Genomic DNA, 16,804 nt, shown 5'->3' with positions numbered 1-16,804 from the left:
GGCTGACTTCTCATGGTTTTATTGTACATCCAGTATTATAGATAGAGATTCTAAGAAAAAAATAAAAATTATGATATGTGTAAAAAAGGAGATAAAAATTAATACCGGAGATAAAATTGCTCAACTGTTACTGTTTCCTTACATTAAGGACAAAGCCGCTTCAATAAAAAGACTCGTACATTTAAAAACACAGGGACAGGTTTGTTCTGACAAACAATAGTTAATGATCAAAAACCTAAATTAGTGGTACAAATAAATGGTGTTAAAATAGAAGGCTTAGTGGACACAGGAGCCGCAGTCTCAAAAGTCTTGGAACCCAAATTGGCGACTTCAAAACGTTTATACAAAAATTATAGGAATTGTAAATTATCTCAAATAAAACAAAGTGTGTGGTGATTTGAGTGTGTGAGACCAAAAGGACAAATAGGGAGGCTAAAACTCTATGTTGCTGACATTACCATTAATCTATGGAAAAGAGATCTTTTACAACAAAGGGTACTCAGATTAATATTCCTACAATTACAGAGATAAACAATGTTAAAACTAGGGGTGAAATGGTACATAGTTCTGAAAAAAAGATTAATGTAAGTGATCAGGAATGACCACAAGCTATGCCCACTGTTCAACCTCAAAACTCCTCAGGTTTAGAATATCCAAATTTATAAAAGGAGCCACTGCTGAAATACCAACAGCCCTGCCCCTAAAATGGATTTCAAACAGACCTGTATGATGACAAGAGCAGTGGCCCTTAACAACAACAAAAAAAAAAGTTACAGGCACTTCACTGTTTAGTAAAAGAGCAGCTAGAGGCTCAACACATTAAAGAATCTTCCAGTCTCTGAAATTCCCCTGTATTTGTAGGTTTAAAAAAAAAAAAATCAGGTAGATAAAAAAAATGATAACAGATTCGAGGGCCATAAACAAGGTAATTCAACCGATGGGTTCAGTTCAACCTGGAATTCCTTTGCCTTGCTTGTTACCTAAGTCTTGACATATAATTACAATTGATTTAAAAGACTGATTTTTTCATAATACCTCAGTATAAAAAGGACAGGGAAATTAAGTATAAAGATATGTGTTGTATGTAAAAAAGGATGAAAGATATACCATGTCAATATTAGTAAAAGGAAAGTTGAGTATCTATGTTAATATGACACAATTTATTATATAACATGATACTATATAGCCCTGGACAAAGGGGTCATTTCATAAGAAAAATAGGCTGCGCTATCAAAGTACACAGGAATCCCTATGTGCATGTACCTAATAAGGGAGATTCAAAAAGCATACACTGATAGTATTTCAACAGACTGATGCACAATGACAGCTATACATTTTAGTATTTGTCAACACTCCAAAGGATAAACAGAAAAATCAGCAACAATATGAAAAGATGAACAACTAAGTGAGCTGCTGACGATTTACAGAATACAACACTCAATATCCATGGGTGACACATTATTTCATGAACAATAAAGCTGTTTGCCAAAATAGACTATATTCTGAGCCATAAAACTGGTTTTCTTAGGAAACCCAAGAAAACATACCATCCAAAAATCGTTTTCTGGTTGATGAAATGAAATTCGAAATCATTAGTAAGTATTGCTGGAAGACATCCAACTACTTGTACTAGCATAAAGAAGCATAGCAACAATTTTCAGCATAAAAAAACTTCAACTACCAACATAAAGTAACCAGAGGCAAGCAAGAGAGAAAGGGAGACTGGAAGGCATTCTGAACTGGTAAAAATGTAAATTCAACATACTAAATTTGCTTGTAGGGATCTGCTAGGGGATCCTTAGAGAAAGCATAGAACTCATTACTTATTTGGAAACAACAGATAACAACTTATAGTTATAAAACCCAGAAAAACAGAAAACCAATTAAAAGTAACCAGAATATAAGAAATGATTAAAAAGTATAAATAAAACAAAAAAGTCAGGCATGGAGACACATGCGATTAGTCATAGTACTCAGGAGGAGAGCCAGGCGAATCATTGTGAGTTCAAGGTCAGCCTGGTCTACAAAGTGAGTCCAGGACAGCCAGGACTATTACACAGAGAAACCCTATCTTGAAAAAACAAACCAAACAACAACAACAAAAGCCACTCCCCGACCCCGCAAAGAAAAAGAAAAAGAAAGTAAATAAGCAAAAATAATAAACAGAAAAATTAAATGAAATCAAAGTTGCTTTTTTAATATGATCAATAAAACAGGTGAAGAAAACAAAGGTATGGATTATCATCAAAGAAAGGAAAAAGAAATCATTACTAGATAGTCTAAGCATTAACTAAAAGAACACACAGACTGCACACATGCACTTGGAGAGTTGCTCAGCATCTGTAGTTATTAGGAGATACAATGTAGCTCTGGACTACCTCTACCCACCATGTTAAAAAGGCTGCCCACTGCCAAGGTGGCTCCATAGTCTGTTGGTAGTAACATAAAATGGCATTGCAATTCTAGGAAACACTCTCATATTTTCTTAATGTTTAAAGTACAAGTACCAAATGATCCAATAATCCATCTCTTGGGAATTATGTATATACACAGGAATGCACAGAAACAGGAAACAATCTAAATGTTCACAAACAGGGAATGAAGAAACAAACTGTGGTTTCCAAACCAATGATATCTTACTCAACCATCAAAAGGAATGAGCTATTAATATGCACAATGTAAATAAAGCTAAAAATAATTATGTTCAGCTAGAGAAGTCAGAGTACCCCTAAAATACTCATATTTCCTACTTATATAAAATGTGTCTGTGGTGAAAGAAAGCAAGAGTCTGGAAATGGAGAGTTAGGGATATGGACAGTGGTAGCAGGAGGGAGAAATTATAAAGGCTCACCAGGAAGCTTGCAGAGATTATGTTTCATAAGATACACATAACAAAATTTACAAGTTATGTATAGCAGTTTACCATGTGTTAATTGTCCTTCATAAGGCTTTTAAATTTTCCCAAAAAGGAGAAAGAAAAAAGAAAACAGTAAAGCAAAACATATCATCAGGACCTAATCATAGTCCTTAAGGACCACAATTCTAAGTATAAAGGATCTATCTAGTGAACATGAGTAGATCCAGATTTATGGAAATGTTACAGTGAAGCCCATCATTTCGCACAAGGAATATAAGCCAATAAAATAACATAAACAGAAAGAGAGAGAAGAGAGAGGTGGGGGCAGGGAAGAGAGAACATGCTAATAATAACCATGTATGGAATTTTCAAAACATATCAAACTTCTCTGTCATAAAAAATCAACAATTTAATAGACATTACTTGATTTTTGTTTTAAAAGACATTACACTAACCTTTGCTATAGAAATTAATCTTTTCTTATGGTAGGTGAACACAAAGAGTAAAATTCTAGCGCTTAAATTAATAAATATAAATAACAGAAGCAAAGCATTCATAAGAAAGGAGTTATTTTGAGTCTCTATTTTTAAAAAGCAATTAAAACAAAGTGAGTCACTACATTCATGTGATCAGGAGAACATGATGCCTTTTTATTTGCCTCGGTCATTGATTGTTTGTAATACTAGTTGTAATTTTTTTTTTTTTTTACAGAAAAAATTTCTCAAATTCTGAGGTACACAACATTCTTATAAATGTAAATTATGTGACTTCCAGCAACTCAGTTCTATTTCTATAAATTTTTACTTCTTACTCAATGCAATTTTCTCAATTTGTTTTACTTCCCATTCAGTTAAATTTTCTGCTTTGAAAATGTACTGTTCCTGTCTTTAAGCAGAACTTACAAATACTAGTGATGTTTTTGCAGGAATGTTTAGTGAAAAGTAGAGAACCACAGTTCACAAGCTCCTAAGGACAATCTAATGCAAAACAGACAAGCACAGTTAACATCCTGGTAAGGACAATCAGTTATGTTCCCAGCAAATGGACCTACTCCTGTGTCTGCTTCTCATGTGCCTCTGTTCCCTCCATGAGAAACTGCTTGCTTTCATTTTGCTTTGTCTAGTTTTCTTCTTCCAAATACTTAATATCATTACTCATATTCAAAGAAATATATCTAATTTGTCTAATTCAATCTCAAAACTAGCCAGATAATAAAATAAAGAGCTGTGGGAAGAAGAAGGGTTCCCAAATCTTTACCAATTAGCCCAAAAGAAGCTTACTAAAATCCAGATAAGGGAAAATTATACACAAATCATCATTGAAAAAGTCAACTGTCTTGTAAACAAGCTTAAATTGGAAAGGATGAGCGTGAAGAGCAGAAGCCATTCCTCAAGCCATCCGCTTCCTCTAAGGAAAGAGATTAACTACCATATCAAATGTCAAGAAAGAAAAAAATGGCTCATGCTCATCAATACAATGAACAAATGAAAATAGCCAATCTGCTACGCCACCTCCAGTAGAGTAAGGCCATGGTGCTCTTTCCATTGGAGTGTTGAGAGCAACCTGCTTCCTGGTATTCCTCCCTATTTGTTCTGTTATTCTTCTCACTCATAGTCAAGGCAACAACAAGGTGACCAGGGATGTGGCAGGAGGAGAATTGGACAAAGCGCCAGCCTAGAAACTGCAGAATGAGACACCTCCTCCAAATGCGCCTAATTTATTATTAGTCATCCTGAAAGTTCTTAAGAATAATAAAACAATGGAGAACTTTTTCAATGAACTATAGCAAAAGGAGGTGGTTGAAAAATTCCCTCAATTAAATGAAGGGTCTTTACCCATTTGAAGAAGAGTAACTCAGACAAGAGCGAAAGTAAAAGCAGAATTTTAATTCCTACAAAATTCCATATGGCATGGCATATGTATTGAAGAGCAGTCTCTGTTGTCCTCCTAGATACAGAGGACCCTATACATTGGCTACTACACCTTATGCACCTTTCCCCTATACAGGAGTGTGTGAGGGAGGGGACAGATGGGTAGTCATCAATGGGAAAAAGGTGTCAGACATTGACTAACAGCAAAAAGTTAATTTTACAGAAGACTGTCTCTGGTCCCTGGCTCAACCTGAGAATGTAATATCTGCCGTGCCAAGTTAATGACTTAGAAACAATGATGTTATTACTATATACTTTGTACTGTGTATTCTATATGCCTGATTGCTTCGCTGACCTCCTTGAATCTACTCCATGGAAAATGTAACCACAAAACACTCCCTGTTTCAAAATGTGTATAATAATCTAGACTGCTTGCCTATAAAATACACTCAGACTCAAATTGCCTCTGTGTTTGTCTGTTTGTCACCGCCGAATCCTTGCCCACCAAGTCTTTGAAGACCCTTGTCCCAGGGAACCTGATACCTGACTGGGGTGGTCCGCGGCACCAATCAATCCGGAGTTTCAGTTGTAAGCTAGCTATTCATGCACTAGTCCCATCTTTATAATTTGACTTCCTTCTTCCTTTGTTGAAAGAGAATTAAATTCCTTCTTAGTGTTTTGAGAAAAGGAGTTTCCTTGTCAGACTGTACGTCAACCTATACCAGACTACGATTAAGAAAAAAAAAATCTAGAGCAAGGTATAGATACACTAACAAATCCTTCTGTCTTAGTTAGGATTTCTATTGCTATAGCAGAACCCCATGACCAAAAAGCAAGTTGAGAAAAAGGTGTATTTGACTTACATTTTCATATTGCTCTTCATTTTTGAAGAAAGGATAGGAAATCAAACAAGGCAGAATCCTGGAGGCAGGAGCTGATGCAGAAGTCATGGAGGGGGGTGCTGCTTACTGGCTTGCTTCTGTTGGCTTACTCAGCCCACTTTCTTATAGAACCCAGGACCACCAGCCCAGGGATGACACCACCAACCATGGGTTGGCCCCTCTCCCATTGATCACTAATTGAAAAAATGCCTTACAATGGGAACACTCCATTACAGAGAAAATGGGGGCATTTCCTCAACTGAAGCTCCTTTCTCTGATGACTCTAGGTTGTGTCAAGTTGACACAAAACCAGCCAGTACACTTCCAATGAAGTAAAGAAATAACTCCATCACTGCACCTCAAGCACTCAATAAAATACTACCTTTCTTCTATACCCACTCTTCTAGGACAAGACTTCTCTCAGCACAGCGTCCAGACTAGTGCATTCACCTTCAATCTATAAATTTTCCAATCTAGCCTTCATACTTTCAGAATCTTTTCAAATGTAAATTCAGTCCTTAAGGAATGATAGAGATGCTTCCTTCTTAATATTCATAAAATACTGTCCAACTGAAGCATGACTTGTGATGCTACTAGCAAGGTGCAGTGGTTTTAAGACTTCTTCCCATTGTCCTTTCATTGAACTATATTAAGCTAATTCCTGAGAGGCTATTATATGCTTAGTCATCTCCTTTTTTTTTTTTTTCCTTTATTTTTTTTTCCCCCTTTTGAGTTTTCGAGACAGGGTCTCTCTGTGTTAGCCTTTGCTGTCCTGGACTTGCTTTGTAGACGAGGCTGGCCTCAAACTCACAGTGATCCGCCTGCCTCTGCCTCCTGAGTGCTGGTGTTAAAGGCGTGCACCACCATGCATACCTATGTTAAGTACTCTTAATATTCAGAGATACAAAGACTAGAATTAGATACAGCCTTCTCTTGAGAACTACTGCTGCACTCTCTGGAAAACACTATGTGAAATCAATAAGCTATAGCAAACTGTCTCCTAGCTTCAGTTGTCCCCTCAGCAGTGGCTGCCTTTCCTACAGCCCAATAGGCTTTCTGCAGAGGGACCTTACAACTTTCCTGGGCCCTGGGGCCATAATGTTACCTTCTACTTCCTCATCACTCCTTCCTGTGTAAAACTACTGCAACTGAAAGTACCGACATTTCACACTCATATTATGGTATTAAAGTACCATACTGGTAATTGGTACCTACTTGAGTGCCTGTCCTATGTAAATTCTCAAAGACAAATACTACAACGTAATTATTTTTATACCACCTTATCTAGTAAATAAAAGCATCCAGTAAACATATGATGAATGGCAGAGTTCATGAAAGTCACGTAAAAACCATCAAGAAACACCTCTTGCACAAACATAACCTACCCTATTATTAACTCATTCCATAGCACACAAATCCAGACTTTTTTTTTCCCCAAAGTTGAAGGAGTGAAATAGTCTGTTTTCATTCTTTCAGTATCCAAGGCTCTATGGGTGAATATAGTCTATCATTTCTTGAAAAAAAAAAAAAATTATTTGAGAGGCTCACCAAAATTCAGGGGTAAAAATAAGCTAAACAGTAACAGAGCCCTAAGAAATTGAAAGGACACATTGATGTTATCATTTGGATGACAACTGAAGTGTTACATCATCATCATCAGTATTACTGAAGCTACCAATACAGGGCTGTGACACAGGCTAAGAGAGACACCATGTTCTAGGGAATAATATATTAAAAAGCACTGAACTGGAGCCTGGCTGTGGCGGTGGATGCCTTTATTCCCAGCACTACCAGGAATCGGGAGGCAGAGGTGGGTGGATTTCTGAATGTCTATAGAGTGAGTTCCTGGACAACCATGGCTACAGAGAAACCCTATCTCAAAAGAAAAGAAACAACAACAACAAAAAAAAACAAAACAAAACTTTGAACTGAGCATAACAAAAACTTCCTCTATCCTCTCCCCTGCTACCCGAAATCTCTAGTCACATACTTATCTTTTTTTTTTTTTTTTTTTTTTTGCTGTTGTTTTTTTGTTGTTGTTGTTTATTTGTTTTTCAAGACAGAATTCCTCTCTGTATCCCTGGATGTCCTAGAACTCACTCTGTAGATCAGGCTGGCCTCAAACTCTCAGATATTGCTTCACCCGAGCCTGTCTTTGCCTCCCCAGTGCTGGGATTAAAGGTATGAGCCACCACAATTGGCTCGCATCCTAAAATGGCAGGTAAAATGGCCGACGCCTCGGAGACTGGCCACTGGTGCCCACAGTGTCCCCAATACAAAAAAAAGGTGAGTTCAAGGAGGAAGAGTGTTTAAGTCTCAATACCTGAAACAAGAGAAGAAAACTAAGGTTTCTGTATCAGCCAGAAGAGGGAAGCCACTTGAGAGAAGAAAGGCAGACTCCACCCGACCTAGACTCTCTCAGCCATCAGTCAAAAGCATGTTCACAAAAGCTCCCCAGCTAGCCAGGAAACTGTCAAAGAAAGCTGTATCCACATCCTTTACCACCCCTCTGAAAAAGAGTCATTCACAAGAAGAGACAGGAGCTGCAGGAGATCATGGACATGATGGAGTCATGTGTGATGCTGTTCTTGCTGTCTGTGAAGAAAAACAACCTGGCTCTGCTACAGAAGGCTGAGGAGGAGTTGGTGGCTATGTGCCAGGAGAAGAGGCTGCAGGAGCTCTAACTGGCTGCCCCTCGATGTCCAGATGGAGGCGCTGGGCCCTTTTCAGGCTGTGGTAGAGCACTGCACAGAGCAAGACAGGACAATGGGCACAACCCTGGCCACCATGCAACACAAGCTGCCTGTCCACATGCAGGGAAGTAAGTTAGGAGCTCCTAGATGTCCTATAGCAGACCCCGAGGACAGTTCGACAGCTCCGGAGTGAGCTGGGCATCTGCTCTCCAGATGCCAAAGCATAAGTGCCGTGGAGGAACTCAGGGCTTAATCACCAAAAAGAACCTGGAGCTTCACAGACTTGTCAGCCAGGTGCTGGAACTTTCCATGCAGGCTAGTAAAAGCAGCAGCCTTGATAAACCAGGAGTGCAGGAAGAAGCCCAGGGCATCTATATCTGCAACCATTGGTCTAGCCCCTCCCTCAGAGACAATGATCTCCTTGTAGGACAGGATGAATCATAGCAGCCCTAAACCTTGAGTGTCCTGCAGGAGGCAGCCTGTCCTGCCTCTTTGTGAGCATTTCACAGCTGCTTTTTCTGCCTGTTTACATGGATTGAAGAAGTTCGGTTGATTCAGTATTCTGAAAGATGGGAGATCATCAGCACTCCTGGTGATTTTAGAGAAAAGGTCTCTCTGCAGAGTCCTGGCTGTCATAGAACCAAGGGACTGAAGGGTCGCTAGCCTGTCTTTAATGCTGTAAAGCAGCCATAACAAATTCTGATTCATGTGTGTTTAAAAATAAACTCATAGCTTCATTTTTTAAAAACTGGACTTTTACAGCCGGGCATGGTGGAGCACACCTTGAGTCCCAGCAGAGACAGAGGCAGGTAGATCAATGTGAGTTCAAGGCCAGCCTGGTCAATAGAGTAAGTCCAGGACAGCCAAGGCTGCACAGGAAAATCCTGTCTCAAAAACCAAAACCAACCAAACAAGAAAGGACTTTTAGAGTGACTTTAGTTTGCCAGAGAATTACGGGAGAGGTATATACATTTTACTTCACCTTATTTTGACATGGCCACTCTCACTGAAAGAACTCACCAATTTGTCAAGATTAGGTAACTGCTGAGTTCTGGGGATACCCTGTGCCCATTTTCCCAGATCTGGGGTTGCATACACACATACAAGTATTGGGTACTAAAGTCAAGTTCAAATCCTCATGCTTTCACAACAAGCGGACCAAAGGAACACAGCCCCACAGCAGCACTTCTGCTTCTATCTCCTGCCTATCACTTCTATCTCTAACATTATATATGGAACCATACTTTAGACTAATGACTCTTGCCATCTAGTTACTCTGTTATAACAAAAAAAGTCCTCAGTGAAGTTGCAGAAGGCCTGTCCTAATGCTTATATGGGATTCAAGTTAGTACTTTACTTCACCCTGCCTTTTGCTGAAAAGCTTCCCTCTTCCTTCATGTCTCAGACCTAAGCTGAAAGACTCAATCAAGAGAAGGTACTAAAGTTGGGTACTAAAGTGACGTGGTGAGAGCAGTGGTGCACGCCTCTAATCCTAACACTCTTGAGGCAGAGGCAGGCAGACCTCGGTGAGTTTGAGGTCAGCCTGGTCTGCAAAATGAGTCCAGGGCAGCCAGGGCTAAACAGAAAAACAAACAAACAAACAAACAAAAAAAAGGTGATAGTACTAAAAGAACACTGAAGTCAACCTGAAGCCTACAGTTTTCGAGATAAACATTGATAAAAATTTCCCCCACCTTCTCTAAGTATCTGTAACACTGAGCAGACATTTTCGAAGAAACACAATCATAATATTTGCCACTGCAAGAAAGAAGTGTCTCATTTTCCTGGATGACAGACATATTCCTGCAGTCTTCTTTTAATTAGTTTCTATAAAGAACACCATATTTTATCATTAAATTTTTAACACACACACATACTGAACATCTCAGAAGGAAATAATTAGAGTTTAATCCACTAACATTGTAGTATAAATTCAATTTTCCTTTTCTTGCTGGCAGTGCTCAGTGATCTCTAACTCCTCTCTCCTTACCACATAGTCTCCCATTTTCCTTCCTACCTAAAGATCTGACTCAGACTTAAGAGCTGGTGTCCTTTCTTTGCCTTTTGAGCTATAATTCCAAAATGACAAGACGATACTGAGGTTGTAACAGTATATTAAATAAGTTAGTTTCTGATTAAATTTATGAAATCTAAATTATGGAAGTGTTTATTTTAAGTAATGTTGTAGGTTTCCAGCTCCTAAAAGTACTTAGCTAATATATTTTTACAACAAAAGAAAAAATATATATATATATATAAAATCTCTGAAAATAATAAGCTTAAAGTTCTAACTCATGTGGGCCATTATTACATGTTTTCCTATAAGATAATCACAGCCTCAAAAAGAATGAGGGAGAAATGATAAAGATGATGAAATGAAATTAAGTGAAAGAACAGATGGAAAAGGAAAGCTACCCATGATGCAAATAAAGAGAAAGAAAAAATCAACTACACAAAAGTACTGTTAACTACATTTATCTTAAAGAAACAAAAATTTTCAAAAATATATGTATATGGTTAAAAAAATTAATGGGCTACCCACTTGCCAGATAAAATGTGTACATTTGGTTAAATTTCAATTCCTGTTTAGCAAGTGTGTGTATGTGTGTGTGTGTGTGTGTATTTGTTTAAATCATAAAGAGGTACAACTGCTTCAAAGAAGTTACAATTTTTCACACCTGCAAATACAGGGCTTAGATTATAATTTCTTCTGGTACTAAAATCAGATTAATAACTTTTTGTAGTTCTAAAATCTATTGGCATTAAAAATTCCCAAAATCCTGGCATTTGTTTAACAATCCAACATATCTCACAATAATGCTCACACAAATAGCCTCCAGCAGTACTTCACTGAACCTTTCTGGCATTCTTCCTAGCCCTAGCTTGCTCTTTACCACTACTTAATCATTCACAGATATTTTTCTTCCAAATATATGGAGATAATTTGTAAATTTTTCTTTGTCTCTTCATACAATCGGGGAATTCATGAAAAGCCTCAAACTTCTAACATCATATTGTCTAATGTGAAAAAAACAATCTAGTCAGAGGGATTCCAGAGTATGTATGTATGTATGTGTGTGTGTACACACACACACACACATATATATATATATATATATATATATATCCAGAACATAAGAGAAAGATGCAAATCAATACCCAGATGAGATACTAACAATGTATGGAAGCTCTGAACACAGGGTCATCTATATTCACAGAAAATAGAACAAACACATTGTGTCAAAACGCTATGCCAATATTAAGAATATCAGTAATTAATGGCAATACCCATTGGCAAATAAGGACTAGAAATGATCCAAGGCACTCAGAATAAGGCGCAGGTAGTTTTGTCTTTTTCTAACTCCTGCCATGGTGATTCTGTCAATATTAACAGAATTTCCCCCTTGGTTGCACATGGCAAGAGTGTAGGGGTAACAGGGCAGAGGTCCTACCTTCTAGATTGTTTCATACATGATCTCTTGTTTTTGCTACTGTATACATTGACTTTTTCTAACCCCTGCTATGGTTATTCAATCGACATAACAAAATTCCCTTTTCAGTTTCCAAAGTCTAACTGCCCATCATGAGATCTGGGGAATTTTCCTGTTTCTACCCTCATCTTTCTGCAGGAGCACTGGGGTAATAGATGCGAACTTCTATGCCAGCTATGTGAGGTATCTCCCAAGACCTTTCACCTATTTTAACAATCATTTATGTGGAAGTTTGTCCTTACCTCTTAGACATATTTTTTTCAACCTCCAACAGGGGCATCCCTATAACATAATCAAGTTTTCTTAGGGTTGATCTCACTCAATAACCTATGTGAAAATATATATGCATGAAATACCAAGAAAATGTCGACGTTGTGTCCTGCAGATGTCTTCTTCCTGGTGGGTCACCCCTCAAGCTCTCAGCTTGTAATTGTTCTCTCCCATCTCCTGTAGAGTGCTGATCAGCACTGCAGCCTCGGGTGTCTAATGACTTTTGATCTGAATGCTTCCTGTCTCCTTCTTGCCTACCAGATGGGCTCCAGGATGTCAAATTTTCTTCACTGTTCTCTGGGGGTTTTCGAAAATCACAATGCAAAGAACTCCTAGCTGCTAACGTAGAAGATAAATTAGATGATTCAAAATGTCTTCTCTTGCTGCGAAATGACAGTCCATCTTCATCAGAGGGTCTTAAGAATTGAGGTCTTAAGTTTCCAGAATACTCTTGGCTTTTTTTTAGGGTAGATTCTCTTGTACAGGTTTCTAAAGACCCAGATCCCTTCCCTTTTGTAAGACTGCTTAACATACAGTCACTGCTGCTGCTGCTGCTGCTGCTGCTGGCGCTGCTGTTTGCAAGCTCCACTTCAAAGTGTCTGTCCTCTGAGTCACTTTTATGTTTCACTAAGTCTGACATGCCACCTGCTTGACTACATTGAGCTCTATTTGAATACGCAGGCTTCCTCCACCGTTCCCATCCATAGTCTTCTCTTTTGCATGCGATTTTTTCAGCTTCTTTTAATTTTGACTGAAGTACTTCCATTGACTAAGGGAGAATAATAATATATCTACAATTAAGAAAGGTTCAGTGTCTTTTCTCCCATGTGCGACTGTGTCATGATGCACTATTAAACGGTACAATAAAAATACCTCATCAAAGTAGACAGAAATATAAATAACACATACGCTAATAATACTTTAAAAAATAAAGAAAAATAATTAAATCAAATAAAAAATATTTTTAAAAAGGGAGGCACTGACAAGAAATGTCCTGTATGACACTGCCACACAGACACAACAGTACAACTTTAAAAAATTCATAATTAATACATATTGGCAACTTAAGATTCAAGAGGCTATACTATGATGCCAAACCCTGTTATGCTAGATCCTTGTGAGAAAAAAAAATTTTTTAATAAAAAAGATGGGCTGGAGAGATGGCTCAGCAGTTAAAAGCACATCTGCTCTTCCATAGGTCCTGAGTTCAATTCTCAGCAACCCCAGGATAGTTCACAACCATCTATACTATAATCTGATGCCCTCTTTTGGCATGTAGGTGTATATGCAGATACAGCATACATATACATAAAATAAATCATTAAAAATTATAAAGACTAACAAATGGGGGGAAATGTTCAGGTATATTGAATGAACTACATTCTTAAAAACCAAATTGCCAAAGAAATTCTCTACAGTTTGGGAAACAACAGTCAGCAGATGTGTGCTTTAAGCAAAAATAAGCAGATACATGACATTTGATTCTAGAGAACCTCATAATTACATGTTAGTACTTCAAGATAAAATGATGGGAGAAAAGCATGGAAAAAAAAAATAAGAGAATTTCATGCAACTGATTTTCTTGAACAGAAAGGCTCATTTAATAGCCTTTAGGATAGGGGAAGAAGATAAGTTTACTCAAGATCTTTGCAAAATCTTTGCAAAAATTGGACAGGGAAAGAAGTTTGCAAATAGGAGTGAATTCACAGACAGGGTATGCAGGTAACCCATTGTGTGAAATGAAAGAGCATTAAGATGTCTTAAAAATATATGTTTAAGCATAGTCACATTGCCATAATGCTACAATATATGAAACTCTAGAAAAATGTCAACAGTCTTTACCTCTAAAGGTATACTCTAGAGACTCTCCTATATTATTGAAATTTTCTTATAAAAGAATGCAACTTGTACATTATGCATAAATACATTTTAATCTTTCCACACTTGGATTTTACATTCTCTATGTTAATCTTAAGAAGTTTTAGGGTGGGCTGGCAAGATGTCTAAGTGACTAAGGATACTTGCCGTCAAGCCTGACGACTTGAGTTCAATTACTGAGACCCACATGGCAGAAGACAACATGATGAAAGGACAGAACTGACTCCTATAAATTGTCCCCTTAAATTCCACATGGGCCCTCTGGCATGTGCACATTCCTGAGTACATGCACACACATAAATAACTGTAAAAACATTTTAAGCAATATCCTTACATATTAAGAAGCAGAAAATTATTTAAATGGATGAAGATAAATCTAATATAAATTCAAATCTAATATCGATTAAAAATGTTTCATGACTCAAAACAAAGACACTCAGTTTTTTTCAAGTAAATATGAAAATATATATGTTAAAAACACAAATATTTACCCCATATTTTTCAGCTACAATATCTTCATAATTTCTATTTTCTTTTTTAGCTCGTTCCTTCATTCTTTGACAAGATTTTCTTAGCCAGCTTAATCCACCATCCTCTACTCCTACAGCTAAATTCCAATAATAAGCATTAGTTACATTTCTTAGGTGGTTATTATGCAATTAATATTTACTTCTAAGGTATAAAATTAAGTACTTTTCTTGAATGTTTAACAGTATAACCACAATTAAAATTCATCATATATTTAAATGCCTACTTATGAGAGCTACAAAGGCTTGATGAAAAAAAGAGAAACAAAAATACCTATAAGCATATACCAATTTAAGAGAACAAGCATAAAACTATATAATACAAGAAAGTTATAGAAAGATCAAGGAAGTTAAGGATCATTTATTTGTTTATTTATTGAGACAGGGTTTTATGCAGCCCGGGATAGGCAGGAACTTACTATGTAGACCAAACTAGCTTTGAACTCAACGGAAGTTTGCCTGACTCTGCCTCCTAAACCCTAGAGTTAAAAATATGTGCTATTATGCTCAGTTTAAGCATTATTGCTAACTAGAAGGTCAGAGAAAATTCCATAGGATGAGCTCAAGAAAATGAGTTGGATTTGTTTTAAAATATATGGGGATTATCACTCCCAGAAATAAGGAATAAATGTACACACAGGAGAGAGATACGAGAGAATCACCACAAAGTATGAATAAGGAAGTTATAGAAAATAATGTTAAGTTAAAAGTTAAACCTACGTTGTGATTAGAAACTATAAACTAACTCTCTCTGTCTCTCTCTCTCTCTCTCTCTCTCTCTCTCTCTCATTGTATTTTTAATCTATACAAAGAAATTTAATTGATTACTTAAATTAAAATGCTGTTCCAGAGTTTCTTGATCCAATGAAGACTGCTTTCAGATCCCTCCAGCTTTAAAGCTAAGAAACATACACAAGCTCTTGAAGACATGCATAAAAATTTTCATATCAGAACAGCTTATACCAGCTCAAACATGGAAATGTACATTACCAGAGAGGGACATGAGGATCATGGTCCATTCGTAAATGGAGTATAAATAACCTGAAGCAACTTACCACACTATGGAAGAATTTTAAATGTGGATAAAAAAAAATTAAAGAGGCAAAGAGTATAAGACATCTTTTGTCAGAAAACAGCATAGTGACAGAGTTACTAGGAGGGGACAAGAACATTTCTGGAGTGTTAAAACTGTTGTTTCTCCAACTGTGTGCTGATATTCCATGACACTCTGTGACAATCTTCATTCTGCTTTGCGTCTGTGGTTCACTTACTTTTCAATGTGTGTTAGACTTTGAAAAGAGGCTTAAGAAGGGCTAGAGAGATGGCTCAGAGGTGAAGAGCATGTGCTGATCTAACAGATGACAAATTTATCTCAGAAGACAAATTCATAAAAAAACAAACAATAAATTGAGCATCAGGAATGCTACTACTAAATAGTTGTTAACATCAAAAAACAAGTCATTCATTTCTTTGAACCTTTGTATCTTTGTGTTAAATAAAGCAGCAAATTAAAGCCACCTGCAAAGGTCTTTGTTTTTTTTAAGATGTATTTAATTATGTATACAATGTTTTGCCTGAATGTACATGGGCAAGCCAGAAGAGGGCACCAGATTTCATTATAGATGGTTGTGAGCCACCATGTGGTTGTTCGGAATTGAACTCTGGACCTTTGGAAGAGCAGGCAGTGCTCTTAACCTATGAGCCATCTCTCCAGCCCTGTAAAGGTCTTTTAAACATAAAGACTGTAACAGAAAGTCCAAGAAAAAGGAGGAGATGGAGGAAAAAGAGGAAAAAAAAATCAATAAGAGCTCACTGAAAAAGCCCTTAAACCACTGTTGACTAAGAACATGATAACAAAAAAACAAAACAAAACAAAAAACAAACAAACATCCAAACCAAAAAAAAAACAAAAAAAACAAAAAACAAAAACAAAAACAAAGCCCTCCAGTGTTCTCAGGGACCTGAAGTGCTGAACACCTCTCTGGGAGTCTGAGACCTGCACTCTTACTGCTCATCTGACGAGAGACAAAGCACCAACCACGCTAAGTCTCAGGTGTCTGCGCTATATAACTAGGACAGTAAAACCCACTTCTCTACTTGACTGTTGTGACCATAGGCTGATACATGAATGTGCCCAGTACAATAAGTTATATACATATTCCCATTACTCAAATAAAAATTAAAATGTCATTGTATGGCCTATGAAGCTTTTATTCTGAGAATAAAACGAAGATTAATAAAGTAATTTCTAAAAATATGGTATGCTAATCATTTCACAAACTGTTAATAAAACCTTTTCAACATATTTGACCAGGAAGTACTGGATGTTGTCATCA

General features: G+C 37.1%; 1 protein-coding gene across 1 annotated transcript in view; it reads right to left on the bottom strand.

Moving 5' to 3' along the window:
• Positions 1 to 16,804, bottom strand: part of Cwf19l2 (CWF19 like cell cycle control factor 2) — a 69,847-nt gene that overhangs the window by 38,968 nt on the left and 14,075 nt on the right. Inside the window, exons 7-8 of the mRNA XM_051155867.1 lie at positions 14,433 to 14,548; positions 12,150 to 12,832 (exon numbers count right to left, since the gene is read on the bottom strand). Of these exons, the coding sequence (XP_051011824.1) occupies positions 12,150 to 12,832; positions 14,433 to 14,548 (799 nt within the window). The remainder of the gene's footprint in view (positions 1 to 12,149; positions 12,833 to 14,432; positions 14,549 to 16,804) is intronic.

This window comes from Acomys russatus, chromosome 14 (assembly GCF_903995435.1).
Source record: "Acomys russatus chromosome 14, mAcoRus1.1, whole genome shotgun sequence".
NCBI classification, from domain to species: domain Eukaryota; kingdom Metazoa; phylum Chordata; class Mammalia; order Rodentia; family Muridae; genus Acomys; species Acomys russatus.
The sequence above is the reverse complement of the archived record's forward strand: the minus strand, read 5'-3'. Positions and strand labels throughout refer to the sequence as shown.